The sequence below is a fragment of the Podarcis gaigeae genome, assembly GCF_964106915.1.
Source record: "Podarcis gaigeae genome assembly, chromosome: 14".
Taxonomy (NCBI): Eukaryota; Metazoa; Chordata; class Lepidosauria; order Squamata; family Lacertidae; genus Podarcis; species Podarcis gaigeae.
Genome location: NC_139690.1, coordinates 2,832,778 through 2,852,259, shown reverse-complemented (window position 1 = coordinate 2,852,259; position 19,482 = coordinate 2,832,778). Strand labels below are relative to the sequence as shown.

At 47.6% G+C, this 19,482-nt stretch overlaps 1 protein-coding gene across 2 annotated transcripts in view; it reads right to left on the bottom strand.

Annotated features, from left to right (window-relative positions):
• ENTREP2 (endosomal transmembrane epsin interactor 2) overlaps positions 1 to 19,482 on the bottom strand; it is a 223,224-nt gene that overhangs the window by 123,677 nt on the left and 80,065 nt on the right. For both annotated transcript variants that reach the window (XM_083712199.1, XM_083712200.1), the window contains exon 2: positions 14,755 to 14,811. In XM_083712199.1, the coding sequence (XP_083568325.1) occupies positions 14,755 to 14,811 (57 nt within the window). The remainder of the gene's footprint in view (positions 1 to 14,754; positions 14,812 to 19,482) is intronic.

Sequence of the window (19,482 nt, the reverse complement as noted above, 5' to 3'; positions counted from 1 at the left end):
CAGCGTGACATCGCTGCTCTGGCGAGCCAGAGCCGCACACGGAAACGCCGTTTACCTTCCCGCTGGTAAGCGGTCCCCATTTATCTACTTGCACCCGGAGGTGCTTTCGAACTGCTAGGTTGGCAGGCGCTGGGACCGAGCAGCGGGAGCGCACCCCGCCGCAGGTATTCGAACCGCCGACCTTTCGATCGGCAAGTCCTAGGCGCTGAGGCTTTAACCCACAGCGCCACCTGCGATAGCTTTACACTCCGTCTATTTGTCTCATCTTCTTTCAAAGGCCCCCAAGCAGTCATTGCTGCATCTGGTATGAGGGAGCGCCATAGTTTTAACTGTGTGCTGCGTGAATAACTACTTTCTTTTCTCTGTTCTGATCTTCTACGTTCACTGGATGCCACAAGCCCTGAAGGGACTAGCGGCCGGGGCTCCTCCCTCTTCTCTTTCTCCACATCAGTCAGGGATGCCAACGACTCAAATATTGGGGGGTTCAAGTAAGCACCGCCCTGCATAATCCATCACATGACACGACACGCACACACCATTTGAATGGCAATGCCCATCAACTGGGGGTGGGGGACCGACCCCCTAAAAAAAGTTGATTATTATTTTTATTTCCCAATATTTTTTTTAATTCAACAACATTTTTCATTCATCTTAACACTAAATTCATCTTATCTGACTTCCCTCCACCCACCCACCCCTGGTTTCCAAATTTCACATTTCTTTCCCTTGCATATTGTCAGGGGTTCAGAAGGAGAGACACAGGAGGGGGAGCAAATGGAGAGTGAGGAGGAGGAGTACAAGGGGGGCGCAGGCAGTGACAGTGGCCAGAGTTATTCCACAAGCCTCTCTAGCGAATCGGAGGACTCACAGAAGGGAGCGCCGGTGGCCAGAGCAAGGGAGATTCCAAGGGAGAAACCTCAAGAGGGAGGGGCCAGCGGGGAGTCCCTGAACAGCAGCTGGAGATCAGGGCCAGCGTCTCCACCAGAGCGCAGTGGGGAGGGGGAGTCCCAGGAGTCGGGACCAGTGTCCTCACCACCAGAGGGAGGAGAGGAGTCAGGTTTGGCAACACCCACATCAGGAAGCGGGGAAACGGTCAGAAGGAAAGTCACCGGCTGGGCGCGCGCGCCAAGTTCAAATGTACAGGAGCGCGGCACAGCGGGGAGCCCGGGAAGGGAGCCAGGTCCTAAAGCCCGCCGGAGGGAGGGGCAAGACTCAGGAGGCTCCGCGTCAGAGGAGTCCAGGAAGGAGGGAACCCCAGAGGGCAGAAGGACCCAGCGAAGGAAAGAGCAGCGCAAGAGGTGGAGCCGGGCTAGAATCTTAAACTGGTGTGGGTAGAGCAGTGAGTCAGAGGGGACTTAGCCGGTCTAGCGTTAAGACGTGGGCCTGCGCGCCCAGAGCTTGGAAATGGAAACTAAACTTCAATAAAGACTTTTGTATATAATATCCACGGGGCGTTGGTCCTCTGTGAGCTGGGACCTAGCGGCAGTCCTGACAGTAAGTCCCCTCACCTTTTTTCACCAATTTTGCAACCTCGTGGAGTGCGGGAAAGCAGCGAGGGGTGAAGATTGGTGCTTCGCGAGCTCACGAAAAACAGGGAAATGACTACCGAAGAGAGGATAGCGAGTTTGCAAAACGCAGTGACGCAGTTGACTGCAGAAATTGCGGCTTCCAGAAAGAAAGAACAGGAAGCAGCTGCTGCCTGCCAGGATCTGCGAACCAGGTTAGAAGTGCTAAGTACACAGAGGCTACCGGCCACCAGACCAGAAGGGATTGGGCTGGGAAACAGAGGAGGGAGCCTGGTATCTCACTTCAATGGGGACCTGCAGGAGTATCCTAACTTCAGAGCAGATGTAATTTATGCATTGCAGCTGCTTGACAAAGACTTTAAAAATGAGGAAGAGAGAGTGGGATTTATTATTTCGCATTTACGGGGGGAGGCAAAATCGTGGCTGCGCAATCTATGGAGAGACAAGGATCCAGCCCTCCAAAATGCGGCTGCCTTCATTAAAGTGATGGATGCGTGTTTTTTATCTGAGATTGATGTGGATATCGCTAGGAGGGAGATTCACGGACTAAGACAAGGTAAAGCCACTGTGAGGCAATATCATTCACGTTTTTTCGGATTGGTGAATGTACTAGCCTGGGAGAAAGAATCGCCTGCCGTCAGAGACCTGTTCTGGGAGGGGTTGAGCGGAGCTGTGAAAGACGAGATCGCAAGGGGGGGAAGACCCCAAACCACCAAGGACGTGGTGGAACGGGCACTCTCCATTGGGGTTCGGTTGGAAGGACGCCCTTGGGGCAAGGAGGAAGGGTATTTGGGACGCACGCCAGCGAGAGGACTGCCTCCCTTCCCCAAGGAGGCGGCGCGCGCTCGATCCATGCCTCCGCTGGGAGGGGGAGAGGAGCCGATGGAGATAGGTGGTGCTAAGGCTCACTCCACAGTCGGAGCCCTAACTCCGGGAGCAGTCAAGATGAAGCCTCCTAGAGGAACCAGGAAGTGCTACATCTGCGACAGTGCTCAGCATATGGCAAAAGAGTGTCCCCAGCGGTTTCACAAGCATACTGCAGCCGCAGCGACAGTAACAGACGCAATTCAGCAGAGGGAGTCGAAGCAGGAAAACTCCACTGTCTGGCTGGAGATGGCGTCTCTGGGGACCAGCCAGACAAGTCAGTGAAGCAATCCCCAGGGATCTTACAGCCCACCGACCCCCTCCCACCCAAACCAGTAGTGCAGCTCACCGCATCCCTTCAGCTCCCCAATGGGCTACTTGTGGAAATTCCCATCACCATCGACTCGGGGAGCAATGCAGATTTTATAGACATGCAGTTCATCCAGCAACATGGCATAGCCCTTCTGCCAGCGGCGGTACCTCTGAAAGTCGTCACAGTGGACGGCAGGGAGCTACTGGGAGGGCAAGTGCTACAGCAGACGCCGCCAATGGTGATGCGCATTGGAAACCACCGTGAGGTCATCAGCTTCAACGTCACCCGCCTGTCAGACACGCCCATAGTGTTGGGAATGAGTTGGCTGGATAGGCACAGCCCGGCATTAGCTTGGTACCAGCGGCAACTGACCTTCGGCTCCTCTTACTGCGCAGAACACTGCATCCTGGCGGACTTGGAAGATGAGGGGCACGAGGATGGACCACAGCTGAACTTGGGCATGTTGCAAGCGGTGCCTAACAAATACAAGGAGTTTTTGGAGGTCTTCTGCGAGAAAGAGGCGGATAAGCTGCCTCCCCACAGACCCTACGACTGCAAGATCGACCTCCTGCCCGGGGCGACGCTCCCGACGGGGAAACTGTACTCCATGTCTGAGGATGAATTGCAAGAGCTCAGGGAGTTCATAGATCACAACCTGAAGCGGGGATTCATCCGGGAGTCCAAGGCGGCAGGAGGCAGTCCCGTGTTCTTTGTAAAGAAGAGGGATACGCCCCAGAAGAGGCTGGTCGTTGATTTCCGCTTCTTGAACCTCAAGACCAAGCCCTCAGCCTTCCCTATGCCCAAGATCGATGACCTGCTGGCGACGGTGAGGAAGGGTCGCATCTTTACCAAGTTGGATCTGCGCGGAGCGTACAATCTCATTCGCGTACGGGAAGGCGACGAGTGGAAAACAACCATGTTTACGCCGCTGGGCACTTATGAATACAGAGTTATGCCTTTTGGATTAAAAAATGGTTCCCACTGCTTTCAAGCCTTCATGCATCATGTCTTGGCGGGTCTCCTCTACAAGAAGTGCGTCTGCTTCCTGGATGACATCCTAATCTTCTCGGAATCGCTGGAGGCTCACGAGAGAGATGTTAGGGAAGTTCTGCAGAGGCTGCGGGAGCACAGGCTGTACGCCAAGCTGGAGAAGTGCCAGTTCGACAAGACGGAGGTGGATTTCTTGGGCTACAAACTGTCCGACAAGGGACTGGCTATGGACGGTGCCAAGGTACGTGCAGTACTGGACTGGAAGAGCCCACGCAATAGGAAGGAAGTACAGAGGTTTGTCGGTTTTGCCAACTTTTATCGCAAGTTCATCAAGGGTTTCGCCATGCAGACAGCGGCCATCACCGACACCCTCAGTTCCAAGAAGAAGAGGTTAATCTGGACGGAGCAGGCAGAGCAGTCCTTTCAGAAGCTCAAGCAGCTCTTCGCTTCCGAGGAGAACCTACTGCACGTAAATCCCAGCAGGCCCATGAGAGTGGAGACGGACGCCTCAGACAGGGCCGTGGGAGCCGTTCTGTTGCAGCAAGACCACCAGGGGGACTGGAGGCCGTGCGCTTTCTACTCCAGAAAACTCAGCAAAGCGGAGCAGAACTACACCATTTGGGACAGGGAGTTGCTGGCCATACATGCAGCCTTCAAGGCGTGGCGTCACTTCCTCGTCGGAGCCAAGCACACGGTGCAGGTCCGCACAGACCATAAGAACTTGGAGTACTGGCGCACGGCGAGGTTCCTGAACCAGCGACACATCCGCTGGGCAGAGTTCTTTGCAGATTTCGACTTCAGAATTGAGTACATCCCAGGAAACAGCAACGTCTTGGCGGACGCGCTGTCCAGAAAACCGCAGTATCTGGAGGCAGAGGCACCGCCGGCGGCCAAGCACATTTTCACACCACAGGCGTGGGCATGCGCGTCAGCCACGGTGGACCTGGACGTGGTGCGCCGCGCGCTGCAAACGGACTCGTTCGCCTGAGCCAAGATGGAGGAGGTGTGCAGTGGCAAGGCGAGGGGCGACGAATTCCAAGTGCGCGACGGCCTGCTCCTACGCAAGGGAGTCCTCTACGTACCAGGAGACAGCCTCCGCGCGAAGGTCCTGCAACAGCTGCACGACGCGCCCAGCGCGGGGCACTTCGGCAAGGAGAAGACGGTGGACTTAGTAGCCAGAGACTTTTGGTGGCCTAAGATGCGGGGGGATGTCGCGGACTATGTCAATAGGTGCGACACCTGCCAAAGGGCTAAGCCTGTGCACCAGCCGCCGGCGGGCCTGTTGGAACCGCTACAGACACCGTTCGTACCGTGGGAGAGGGTGGCCCTGGACTTTGTCACAGATCTACCCAGCTCAAGGGGCAAGACGGCAGTGCTCGTGGTAGTGGACCTGTTCACCAAGATGGCCCACTTCATTCCGTGCGCGAAGGTGGCCACGGCCGAGCAGACCGCTAAGATGTTCATAGACCACGTGTTCAAGGTGCACGGCCTACCACGGTCTATTTTGTCCGACCGGGGGCGCCAGTTCATCTCCAACTTCTGGCAAAAGCTGATGGGATTCCTGAACGTCAAGGTCAGCCTGGCGTCGGCGAGACACCCGCAAACTAACGGGCAGGCGGAAAGGGTCAACGCCATCATGCAGCAGTACCTGAGATGCTACGCGAACCAGCAGCCATCGACCTGGGTGGACTATCTACCGTTGGCCGAGTTTGCCTACAACAACACGAAGCACGGGTCCACGGGGGTGACACCATTTTTCGCCAACTACGGGAGGCATCCCAGAACCTTCCCGGGTCTGGACACAGTGCGGGAGGGGGAGCCACAGGGAGCAGAGGACGTGGCAGCGGAGTTGCAGGAGATCCACGAGCAGCTCAGGAGGCAGTTAGAGTTGGCAAAACAGGCTTACAAAGTGCAGGCAGATCGACACAGGAGGGTTGGGGAGGACATCCAGGTGGGAGACTGGGTCTGGTTGGCAGCACAAGCAGTTCCAGCCAGATCGTTAGCCAAGAAGAAACTAGGGCACAAGCAGCTAGGGCCTTACCAAGTAGAGGCGCAGATCAACCCAGTGGCCTTCCGGTTGACACTCCCGGAGGGTTCCAGAATGCACCCGGTCTTTCATAGATCAGTGCTCACGCCCTACAGAGAGCCCCACAGGTTTCAAGCACCGGGGAAGGCGCCAGACCCGCTCAGGGAAGCGCCCAAAAAAGGGGGGTCACCGAAAGGGGAGCCACTTAATGAAGCCACTGAGATTTTAGACTCAAGGTGGGGGGAGGACGGGATTGAATATCTTCTCGCCACAGAGGACACCCCGGCCAGCGCCAACAGGTGGGTGCCGGATTACGCAGTGGAAGAGCAGTTGCTCAAGGAAGAATTCCACACACTTTTCCCGCACAAGCCTATGCCGGCGGGCTTTTTCGAGGATTGTTTGTTCACACCCACACTCTCGGCCAGCACTTTCCGGGGTTTCTCGTCAGCTGAGGACTCGGCTCCGGGAGACAGCTCCCCGGAGGGATCGCTTTCAGGTTTTGGCACGGGGGGATCTTATTGGTGGGAGGACCAACCCGAAGTGGGCTGGCGCAGAGACATGCCGAAGGGGCCCTGGGAGGTGGACCCCCATCAAGCAACAGGGGGAGGAGGGCTCTTGGTTGATTTGGGGTCGAGCTCAGATTTCGAGCACACCGCGCAGGAGATGGAAGCGGAGGAGGTCGTCGTCGACGAGCCCATGGGGGACTTCCCGGACTTATCTTGATGGTTGCAAGCCTCAGGGGACGAGCTGTATCCTGGACTCACCCCTACAACAATGGAGCACCCGGAACCCGCACCGGAAGAGGGGGAGGGGGGAAGGGGGGGCTTCGAGGGGGGGATGGATGTCAGGGGTTCAGAAGGAGAGACACAGGAGGGGGAGCAAATGGAGAGTGAGGAGGAGGAGTACGAGGGGGGCGCAGGCAGTGACAGTGGCCAGAGTTATTCCACAAGCCTCTCTAGCGAATCGGAGGACTCACAGAAGGGAGCGCCGGTGGCCAGAGCAAGGGAGATTCCAAGGGAGAAACCTCAAGAGGGAGGGGCCAGCGGGGAGTCCCTGAACAGCAGCTGGAGATCAGGGCCAGCGTCTCCACCAGAGCGCAGTGGGGAGGGGGAGTCCCAGGAGTCGGGACCAGTGTCCTCACCACCAGAGGGAGGAGAGGAGTCAGGTTTGGCAACACCCACATCAGGAAGCGGGGAAACGGTCAGAAGGAAAGTCACCGGCTGGGCGCGCGCGCCAAGTTCAAATGTACAGGAGCGCGGCACAGCGGGGAGCCCGGGAAGGGAGCCAGGTCCTAAAGCCCGCCGGAGGGAGGGGCAAGACTCAGGAGGCTCCGCGTCAGAGGAGTCCAGGAAGGAGGGAACCCCAGAGGGCAGAAGGACCCAACGCAGGAAAGAGCAGCGCAAGAGGTGGAGCCGGGCTAGAATCTTAAACTGGTGTGGGTGGAGCAGTGAGTCAGAGGGGACTTAGCCGGTCTAGCGTTAAGACGTGGGCCTGCGCGCCCAGAGCTTGGAAATGGAAACTAAACTTCAATAAAGACTTTTGTATATAATATCCACGGGGCGTTGGTCCTCTGTGAGCTGGGACCTAGCGGCAGTCCTGACACATATAATTACTTTTTCCAATTAATTTTCAATTCTTAATTTTTAACTAAATTATTAAAATACTTCACAAATACTACATCAACCCTCCTAATGTTTTAACATATTTACAGTGTTCCTTAATGTAATCTATTATTTTTTTCCCATTCTTGCATAAACTTCTTCTCGTCTTGATGCCTGATCTTCACGGTACATTTTGACTTTTTTGACATAGTCTATCCTACTAGTTGGGACGCGGGTGGCGTTGTGGGTAAAACCTCAGCGCCTAGGGCTTGCCAATCGCATGGTCAGCGGTTCGAATCCCCGTGGCGGGGTGAGCTCCCGTCCTTTGGTCCCAGCTCCTGCCCACCTAGCAGTTCAAAAGCACCCCTAAAGTGCAAGTAGATAATCAGGTACCGCTTTATAGCAGGAAGGTAAATGGCGTTTCCGTGTGTTGCGCTGGTGCTGGCTGGCCAGAGCAGCTTCGTCACGCTGGCCACATGACCCGGAAGTGTCCTCAGACAGCACTGGCCCCCGGCCTCTTAAGCGAGATGGGTGCACAAGTCTAGAGTCGGACACGACTGGCCCGTACGGGCAGGGGTACCTTTACCTTTTATCATACTAGTTATCCATTCTTCCTTTGTTGGGACACCTTCTTCTTTCCACTTTTGGGCAAATAACATTCTGGCAGCCATGGTGGCAGACATAAATAGTCTCTTTAGGTTCTTTGGTATTTCTTCCCCCATTATTCCAAGCAAAAAGGCTTCTAGTTTTTTTATGAAAAGTTATCTTAAACGTTTTTTAAAAATTCATTATATATCATTTCCTAGAAGTTCTTTGCCTTTTTACAAGTCCACCACATATGTATAAATGAACCTTCATTATCTTTACATTTCCAAAATATTTTGGAGGATTTTTTATACATCTTTGCAATCTTTACCAGAGTTAGATACCAACGATACATCATTTTCATATACAGTGGTACCTCTGGATACGTATCCTTCGGGTTACGCATGCGACAAACCCGGAAACATGCACAGAAGCACTCTACGCACCGCACGCACATGCACAGAACAGGCACCTCCAGTTGCGAATTCCTTGGGATCCTACCGCAGCTCCAGAACAGATCCCATGCGCAGCCAGAGGTATCACTGTAATTTTCTTTCAATGAACTACACACTGTGAATTTCAAATCCTCTTTCCACAGCTTTCCCCATGACTCAAGTGGTAGATTATGTCCCAAATCCTTTGCCTATTTTTGCCCATCTTTAATCTCCTCCTCTTTCGTCTCCCATTCCAACAGTAGCTTATACATTCTTGATAATAATTTCTCATTATTTTCCAATAATTCTTTTTCAAACTTTGAGAATTCCTTCCCAAAATCTTTCTCCTTATCACTTTTGAATATGTCGTTTAGTTGGTGGTGATGTAACTAATCTGGTAATAGGTTCTTTATTTCTCCATAGTTTTTTACCTTCAATTTATTTTTCGCCTCTGTTAACAGATCTTTATAAGTAACGCAGTTGTCTTCCGTATTTACTTTTTTCACAGATATCGCTTCCAATGGGGAAAGCCACCATGGTGTTTTATTCTCTAATAAATTCTTATATTTCCCCCCATATTTCATAAATTCATTTCCTTACAATGTGATTCAGGAACCCCTTATGAACCTTTAGGTCATACCATAGGTAAGCATGTCAACCAAATCTATTGTCATGTCCTTCTAAATCTAATACATCCATATTCTTTAATTGTATCCACTCCGGAAACCAGCAAAGACAGGACGCCTCATATTATAATTTCAAATCTGGCAGTGAAAATCCCCCTCTTTGTTTTGCATCTGTTAATAGTTCATATTTTATTCTAGGTTTTTTCCTCCCTTACGAGCCCAATTTCTTTGTTGATTTGTCCGTATCAGGTGAGACTACTCCATTAGGATTATTTTTGATCCATCAACTCAAACATTTTCTCTTCTAATTCCTTATAAAATTCTGATTTTCTCGCATTTGGTGCATATGTCCCAATAATTACAATTTTCTCTCCTTGCAACCCCCTCAAATATTTTATGGGGAGGCCAAAGGGACCTCAGCCCCTAGGAGTTGACTCCTATGACATCATTGGAAAGTGGCCAAGCAGATGTTTACTGGGAGCCAGAAAGGCAGGACCTCCATTGCTTTGCAAGTGTTTTAGCTCTGCCACCACCTACATCCAGCCTGTCTGGTTGTAGAATACCAGGAGAGAAAAGAAGAGAAACATTGCCTACCTATTTGAATATTTACAGTATGAGCAACTCAGAGGCAATAAAACACATTAGCATGCAGATGGCCCTTTATGCAGGGAGATGATAGGGTTTGTCAAGCATTAGAGTGAGTTTTGAAAATAATAATCACGAGCTAGACATGCAAGTCCATAAGTAACACAATATTTGCTACTCAGCCAGGGGGAAATGAACATGCACATGGTTGCAAACCAATCAATTAGAACTGCTTCTTTCACTGCTTAATCTCTCAAAGTGGCAACTATTTATTTTATTTTTTTGATGGACTGATTGCTTTCTGCACTGCAAGAGCTAATCCCAAACAAACCCAAGCAGCAAAGTGTTTGGGGTGACAAAGTGCTGTTTCAAACATTACGCTTTTAGGTGTGCACCTGAGTTTCTTTTATTTCCGTGTCAAAGCACATCTTGAAAGTGTAACAAATGAACGAGGTAGGTGCTTGTGAAACAGAGAACCAGGAGTGATAAGCCTCTGTCTAGTACTGTCTAGTACTGTATGGAACTGACCAACCTCATGGCAACAAAGAGCTGATTCACACATGTATGATGCACACTAGGAGTGATAAGCCTTTTCCAGGCAATGGGCTGCATTCTTCCAGGACAGACCTCTGTGGACAATCTAGTGACCAGTGCTTCAGAGACATATTCCAGACAGACAACAGCACTTCAGGAGGGCAGGTGAGGGGTGGTCTGAGGCTGGATGAAGAGGGCTAAGTTTGGCTCATGGGCCTGAGGTTCCTAATCCCTGCTGCACACCTAGTTATTCAGCCCTCAGGTCCAATTCATAGATGGCCTGAGCAACACAGAAACTACATCATTGCTGCCACTGTATGGGCATGCAGTGTGGCATGAAAGTGAGCCTCCAAAGGGAGATGCCTCATTCCCCCGGCCCATTTGACACAATTTGATCCCAGTTCCTGTCTCAAGGTCCTTCACATGCTATGCACAACATTTGCTCCTGCCCACCACAGGGTGTAGCACCTACTCGCTGAGGCCGTGTGTGAACTGGAGCGAAGATGAGCCAGGAAAACATTATTGTGCAACTGGGTGGGGTAGTGTTTGCTCCTTCTCACAGTAATTGAGTAATCTCAGAAGCCACAGGCCACGATGAAGGAGTCCAGTCCACAACTTTCCCCCACTCTAAAGTCTACACAGGTGCGGAAAGAAGCCAGAGGTGGCTGGGGCTTCTAGCTTTGACTCTCACAGAGATTCAGAACAGAGCAAAGAAAACATACTTCTTTGCGCAGTGCAAAAGCTATGGCATTTGCTCCTAGAAGAGGGAGTGATAGCCACCCCGTGGTAGGCCCTGCTCTCACAGGTGACATAGCTCACCTGTTAAACTTAGTGGAAGACCTTTTCAACTTCATGTAGAGAGGAACACATTCTCTCTATAGTAACCTCTGCCACAGCTTTAACAATTCCATTGAGGGTCCTCTCTCTCTCCCTCCCCGCCCTGAAAAAATATGGGTGACTCAGAAGTTAATAATTAGCATAAAAATGTGTCAGTGATCATAACTGATTCAGAAAACTCATTTTCCAATTGCACCTTGAGGGTTCTGTTCCATCCAAATGATATGGCACGTGCCAATTCTGAGAGTTTATCCCTTCAGAGGCTAAAAAGGATATGAAGAAAAATGCTGACGTTCTCTTAAGGTGGTGAACAGAAGTTTATTTTATATTTAACCCCTCCCAAAAAATCTTGACAGGTTATTTTTTAAAGAAATGCGGGTTGAAACTGGCTTCCTCCATGTCTGCAGCAGCTGCCTACAAGGGAAGGAAGATCCAGCAGAGGCTCTACTCCTAACCGTGAAACTGCTGCAATAGGGAACATGACATTTCCCTCTTTCCTTCCTGCTACACAGATTTTAAAACACCAGGACTCGTGCTCACAGAACAACTTGGTCTGAAGCCTGAAGTGTCCTTCCATCTTCTAGCTAGCTGAAGAAGTGGGTGACCAGCCAGAGCAAACCCTCTGAACAAGCCTACAGAATTTCTGGTCTGCCAAGTCAAAACAGGCTCCACTAGCCACGTCCATCCAGGACTCTAGACACATCCAGGTTCTCCTGCTTCTTCTGGGGCTTCATCTGAGACTGGTATATAAGGCAGGAAGACCAACAGTAGATGGAGCCAGAGCCAACAATAGGCAGAGTCAGCTAGGTCAGCCAGAGTGGTATACGGGTTAGCGTCCAGCATGTTTTTAATTAGAGGGGTTTTTTTAGTGGAGGAGAACCTTAATTAGATTGGAAGCAGATTCTGCTTACATGGAGCACAAGAAAGGAGAGTCTGACTAAACATCAGGAAGGCCTTTCTGACAGCAAGAGCTGTTTGACAGGGGAGCGAACTGCTTTGGAAAGTGGTGGACTCTCCTTCCTTGGATGCTTTCAAGCAAGCTTGGATGACCAAGCGTTAGTTGAGATTCCTTCATTGCAGGGGGTTGGACTAGATGACCCTCGGGATCCCTTCCAGCACGAGTCTAGGATTCTATGGTGGCTGTAGGGCCTTCTCTGTGTTGGAACTCTTTGCCTAGCAAGGCTGCCAGCCTCACCCCACTTGGCATCTTTCAAAGGCTGGCGAGGACATGCCCATTTAGATAATGAGTTGCTTTTGTTGAATCTGACTCTGTAGGATCCTCATAGGATCAGCAGGTGAGACATAAAACGTTTAAATAAATAAACAGGGGGGAAGTATTTGGCCCCAATCCTGTGTTTGCTTCTTCATCCTTCCAGTCCTGCTGCAATCAATAGACTGATGCGCAACTGAATGCATTACTGAAGTCTTAAGATTTTATAGCATATCAGTTCAGACCCAGCAAGTACAAAAATGCTGACCAGGCAAATTAAAAAGGATCTTGGCATTCTATGGTAATTTCATGTTGCACAGGGTGAAATGTATTCTGCCAGAGAGCGCAGTGGAAGGTAAGGGCCCTGGAGTTCAATTCCTTCAGAAAGAAAACAAGCTGTTTCTCACGTCACAAGAATCATAAAGGTGGTTAACAACAGGGCAGGAATCTATTCATTTTGGGTTTCTCATTTTTCAAATCTCAAATTCAGTTCTCTACATTTCCACATCAATTTGTGATTTTTTTAAAAATCCTCAAATAAATTAATCAAAATTTTACTGTAAAATGCTCCTCACATACAAATTTTTGCATTCTTAAAATACTAAAATAGATGCTTTTGTGCACACTTACATTATTGTGGACTGTATTGCAAAATTCAGATAAATTTAGAAGAATAATTGTTTTAGAAACTATGACTCAGATAGACTAGCCTTTAAACATGAACTGAATCTAATTTCTCCCCTATCCCTACAACAGGGCATAAGCCCTGGGATGGGGCTGAAAAGAAAGGCACCCCTGTATCGAGGGAGTGGGGCTCACGCAACTAGATGCATCTCCATAGAAAACAATGAAAGGCGACTGAGTTAGAACCCTTTCCCTTGACCTGCTGGTTGCCCCGGTGTCAAATTTTAGGACTGTACCCAATATTCTCTGTCCAGTAGGGACAAGGGCACATGCACTAGGGGGCAGATGAGTTTCAGTGTTGCACAACAGAGGGCTTCCTCAACAAGCTGAAGCAAGATAAATTATTCAGCAGAGGCTACGGCCTGCCTTGGATTAAGGGAAAACTACTAAATGGTATATGAATTCCTCAGCAAACTGGCCTCCACAGTGAAGACATTAACAACTGTCTGGATCCATCAGTATTTGAGCACAGGGCACAAACTATCACAAACTCTTAGCTGAATGTGAAGTGGGAGTTGGAAGTACAGAGAAGGTACACAATTTAAAGGAGGTAAAAGGCAGAAAAGCATTTTGCTTGGGTTTTTTCCCCTTTGCTGGAAAGTGGTTTTCAAAATATCCTTCTTCCTATTTAGTTCATTAATGAATAGCATTCATTTCAATTAACATTGCAATCTCAGTATATAAACACCTTTGGCAGAGATATTCCTCACAGAACCATTCCATTAATGTCTGTGAATTTATACCAAATTAATTGTGTGAAAGACAAGAGCCGCTTCCCTTATCTTTTCACTGGCTGTTTAATGAACATGCCTAACAAGAAGTGTTTAGTCCTTAATTGGCATCTTGCTTAACAAAGCTGGTTTTTAGGAAGATGTTGGCAGGCAGCTAATGATGCTACCCCAAAAAGAGAGGATTTAACTGGATTTTTTTCCGAAAAGAAACTGACAAAGTCCAAAGGTGGGGTTCAGACTTGATTTAAAAGTTGCTAATATTCAGATGGCGTGATTCAGAAGTACATATGAAGAGCCCAGGTGAATCAGACCAAAGGTCCATCTTGTCCACAATCCTAATTTTCACGGTGGCCAACCAGATGGTTCTGGGAAGCACAGAAGAATGGGACAACTCTCTCCCGTGGTTGCTGGGATTTCGTGTCCTCTGCCTCTGAACATCAGACACGCTTCAAATCTCTGAAGGGCTGTCACACAAAACAGAACAAAGACTTGTTCTCGGCTGCTGCCCCAGAGGGATGAATACATATAATGGGATTAAATTACAAGAAGGTAAAATTTGATTGAAAAGTAGAAGTAAGGTATTGTTGGTAGGAGCAATTTGACAATGCAATCAATTGCCCAGTGCCAGGATAGAGTTCATGTGGCCTTCCAGATGTTTCTGGATCCCATCAGCCCCAGATAGCATGGCCAATGCTCAGGGATGATGGGAGCTGCATTCCAATGAGATCTGGTTCTGCATCCCTGACCTAGAGCAATGGTGGGCTCTCCCTCACTGGAGGTCTTCAAGTGAAGACTGGGGAGCCATCTGTTGAGGATATTCTAACTCTGCACAGCCTGTACCATGTATGATCCAGGTGCCTTCTCACTCAAGGGTGAGAAGCCAGTGACCCCTCCAGATGTTGCTGAACTCCCAAAGTCCCAGCCAATATGGCCTGTGGTCAGGGATGTTGGGAGTTGTAGTCCAGCAACATCTAGATGATCACAGGTTCTCCACTCCTGCTCCACCTCTAGGACTCCATGAGGGATCCATTTAGCTAATGCAACAAATAATCACTGACTGACCCATCTGGATTATCCTCCATGAATCTGACTCATCGCCTTTCAAATGACAAGATCATTTAATGGGACTATGAATACCACAAATTAGTTATGCACCATGCAAAGATTGACATCCTTTATTTTATCTAGACAAAATAATTTTTACTTACCACAAGAGAGAGAGGCCTTTTCCATGAGACAACTCCGATCAGTCCAGAGAGCAGCACCTGAAATTATGCCAGAAGGGTTAACTGAAAGGCAAAGGGTATGTCTGCCATTGAAATTAGCAATTGTAGTTGGTCCCATCTAGACCACCAGAGAAAATGCAGTAAGAGTAAAGGGGGGGGCAGCCAACATGGTGCCCTACTACTACTACTACTACTACTACTAATAATAATTATTATTATTATTATATGCCCCAGCCACTCTGGACAACGCCCCTCAAAAGTAGTAAAATTAAAATACGACATCACACAGTAACAACTTTTTTGATTATGTAACCATGGGACAGAATTGCATAAATATATTTGGCTGGGGTCCCACCCCCCTCTTTGTTGCTTTTGTTTTCTTTATGCATACAAATCCTTATATAGACATTGGCATAAAAATACTGAACTTTTTATATCACTGGTCCATCTAGCTTAGTTTTGTTGATTCTGAGGAAAAGGGGCTTTCAAGGATTTCAGGCAGGGATCTTTCACAGCAATACTTTGAAAGAGTAGGGCCTGAACTTGGGACTTTCTGCATGCAGAGCTTGCACTTTACCACTCGGGGGAGGCCAGTCACTAGAGCAAGGTGGGGCAGAGTTGTACCATTATTTATTTGCAATCCCAAACCCAGATCTTTATCCCATCAGTCCTGTGTCCCCCAGAGCCATATTAATACATTTCCTCTTGTAGGACACGCCATCCATTTCTGTTGGCATGAGCAGAACTGGAAAAAAATCACATGACTCATACAACAGTTCCATTCCAGCATTTCTCTTTAGCATCGATCATCACTTAGGTGCCCATTGCTTAGGTTTTTAGGGGAGAGATGGGCAGAAAGCCAGAAACAGTAGACTCTGTCTCCAGGGACCCCCAGCTCTCTCTCTCTCGCATTAGCTGCCTTGCCCATTACCCCGCCAGTTCCAATGGTTGCCAGCCGCCACTTGAGCTATGACATCCAAACACATGTTTGCATTCTCTCTTACAAACCCACATGAATGCGGTGGCTAGGTGGGTGCATGGGCACACGTGAAACCTCACTGAAGGTTCAGAATCAGAACAGCTAAACTAAGATGTAAAGAGCAAAAAAAATTACTTCCAGATTTGTTTGAAATCACTTAAGCATCTGGGTGTATTAAACAGGACAGGCTATTATTAATGGCAACCTGCTAAAAGGTAAATACATGCCTGGCAGCCCTTGTTGTAGAAAAACATGTAGAGATTAAAAAATGCTACAATAATACATTTATATCAAACTGTTTTACAAAGCAGAGGTGTGTTAGAGAATTCGCTGCCCTGCAAGAGATTAGCTTTCATGCTCTGGAGCCGCACAAATTCCAGAATTTCAACAATCATTGTGCTGGAAGTTTATGGCAGTCACCCAAGAAAAAGCGTGTCAGAAAACTCACTTCCCTATTTGTTTCCTAACACCTCAACATTCATAAATTTTCAGCAGCTTTTCAGGGAATGGATGAGGGCTGGCAAACAGAGCAGAGATTTGGACTCAGGGGCTAGAGGAGTTGAAGCACAGCACAGAGTGTTGAAAATCACCCTACAGGTGCCACCACCCAAATTATAAACTCCCAGCACAGGCTCGTCTGTGGAGGGTGTTCTGCAGTGTCTGCCTGCAACTTTTGCACAAGCTATCCCTTATTACCGAAATGTTACTGCATTAATGTAGATTTCTGGATGACAGCCAAGTCAGAGAAGAGCAGAGAATTTCTCTCTGCAGTTAATTAAATTTGCTCACATAGCTAGGAGAGGCTGTTATTACTGTTACGATAACGGTCCCAGGGTTGATAATCCTGTAATGCAGCATTGCTTTCAGGAAGGTGAAATGACAGGGTGAGGCAGTTCAAGAGAAGGCAGGGCAGCTACATACTCTCAATTAAATAAGCGCTCTAGCTGAAAGTGTAAGGTCATATTTAAAAAAGAAAGGAGAGCAAGACAGCAGGCAAAGAATGCTGGAGTGTGTGGAAGTCTGTGTCTTCTCCCTCTTCTCCGAATTTCACACTTCCTATTCCTACAACTGAAGAGATGCCAGGCAAGTAAGAGTCTTCTCACCCCCCGGCACAACACGGGCCGACCTTGCAAGACCATTCTGCAAAACAGCACTTTATCACATTTTCATGGCTATCTGATGTTTTAACCACCCTCTTGTATGTATATGCAGAGCAGCCTTTTATGCAGAAGCCTTTGGGAGAACCCTTTCGGATAACAAATGCTTCTGCATTCTGAAGGTTTCGCCTCCTTCTCCAGAGATGGCCTGCCATTTAGCCAAGTGATAAAATACTTTCAACTGACAGCAGTCAAATATTTTATGAAGCCATAACACTTAAAGAATTGGCCTGCTGCCCAGTCAGCACAGCTGCTTTCAAAAACGGATGTAAGTTTTTGTTTTTAATAGTTTCTGTTACTTTGCTTTATTTCTGTTTTTATTTAATTTTATCAACCAATTGATTGAAATATAGAATCACAAACCCTTTTGTTTCAAGACAAATGTCAGAGAATAATATACCCTGACACCTGCCTCCACATTGTCAAAATTTATACTAAATTCGTAAAAGAATCATAGAATCAAGCAGACACACTGAAATCAGTTGATGTAAACTGACCAAATTTTAAAACAAGTATGCACCAGTGATTTTATTTATATATTTAGCACTTTCTGGAAAAATGACACAAAAACTTGATATGGCCAGAGGGGAAAAAAGCTCAGATTTCCATGGCAGACTAGTGACCATTTAAATTTTAAGCTCTCTCCTTAAAGGCAGTTAGTTCCCTAAAGCCTGTCAGAAGAGAACAGTCTTCACCTGCCGGCAGAAGGACAGCAAGGAGGGAGCCAGTCAGGCTCCTCCAGGAAAGGAGTTCCAGAGTCTGGGAGCAACCACTGAGAAGGCTCTCTCCTGAGTCCCCACCAAACATGCCTGTGAGGGTGACAGGACTAGGAGAAAGGCCTCCCCTGAAGATCTCACAGCCCAGGCAGGTTCATATGGGAGAATATGGTCCTTCACGTATCCTAGACCTAAACTATATAAGGCTTTAAAAAGGGATATAGAAATAATATTTATAAAATGCTATTCACAAAAATATACCAGCACAGTTTACAACAATCATGCAGTAAAAAGAATACAAAAGTTAAAAATCACAGCTCAACTAACTGATAGACATACTAAAGTACAAATAAACAATAAGTCTACTCTGTTTTTGACTTAGTTGAAAACAGCTCTCTCTATATTATTCATACTCAGAGTAGGCTCATTGAAATTAACAGCCATGGCTAACTTGGGTCTATTGATTTCAGCCAATCTATTCTGAGTAGCTTAGCTGGTCACAACCCTCTCTCTCCCTCTCTAGTTTAAATTTCACAACAGCACTTTGCTGGTCTGCTTTTGTAACTGGCAAAACTATCAAACCTGTTGATAATCAAAGCCTATTTTCCTTGTCCTAATAATATCAATGCTTTAAGCATGCTTGACCATCATTTCCCCAATATTTGACCATTCAATTAACCAAATCATTTTTGGATAGAATGCCCAACCCTGTCCTTCAAAGTTTTCCCCTCAGAATTAAAGTGAACTGTTAATTATAAATGGAGAAAAATTGGTTTGATCTGCATCATAAAGTGAACCCAACTGATTCAGCAGACTTAAATGTAGATTGGAATGCAGCTATTAATCGGATCTTGCAGTTCTCTGAATTTTGCAGTATAATTTCAGTTCAAAATAATGCACACACAAAATGTGTATAATCATCACAATTATAACAAATAAAGGCTTGACATATATCTCACTTTGCATCTCATGAGTCTATCTCATACATTAGTTTCACCTTTTAAGTTGAATTACTGAAATAAATGAATTTTTCCACGATATTCTAATTTTTCGAGTTTCACCTGTATATAAAATATAAGTATAATGTGTATTGTAGGTGGAAATTAAGTGAAAAGCCCTGAAAAACAAAACAAGCATATTTTAGAGACAGAATGCATTCAGGAAGTACATTTTTGGGGATAGTATGCATGATTTAAGTGTAATTTTTATATTTAAAAACAATCTACAAAAAACAACAAAACAGACTTGTGGCTGAGCACACACAAAAGTGACCTAGACTAGAAAGAGGCTGATCCGTTCATTTCTACTTCCAATTCAAATGAAATGTTTCCTACATCCTGGTGTACTGCCAGAAGGCACCCTTGTCCACAGCAACTGCACTGGCATCTAACCTTTGAAATATCTCCCAGGAGTCAGCAGTCCAAGATAAAGGATGGAAATTTTTGAATTAATGGGCTTTAGCATCACTGCTGACAACAATTATGGCAGAGCAGCAGTGAAACCAAAATCTCTCAGGACTGAGCTCAGAGCTCCCATTAGCAGGCTCTCAAACAGCCCCGTGGAAAATCAACACTTGCACTCCACTTTCAGCGCCATAAACAGGTCACACTCTGGAGGCCTCTGCTAACCCTAAGGCTTCACATTCACATCACTTACTGCACAGTTCCCAACAGGTTTTGAAAAAGTTTAAAAAAAAAAAAGACCTTCAGGGATGGTACCACTGGAAAAGCATTCTGAACTTGCAGCAAACAAGAAGCGGGTCCCACTGATTTTATTGGAACATACTTCTTGGTACATATCGTTCCAACTCCAGCCTAAATTGTGAAGGTTCAGGTAATAAAGTTATGCATGGCAGGGA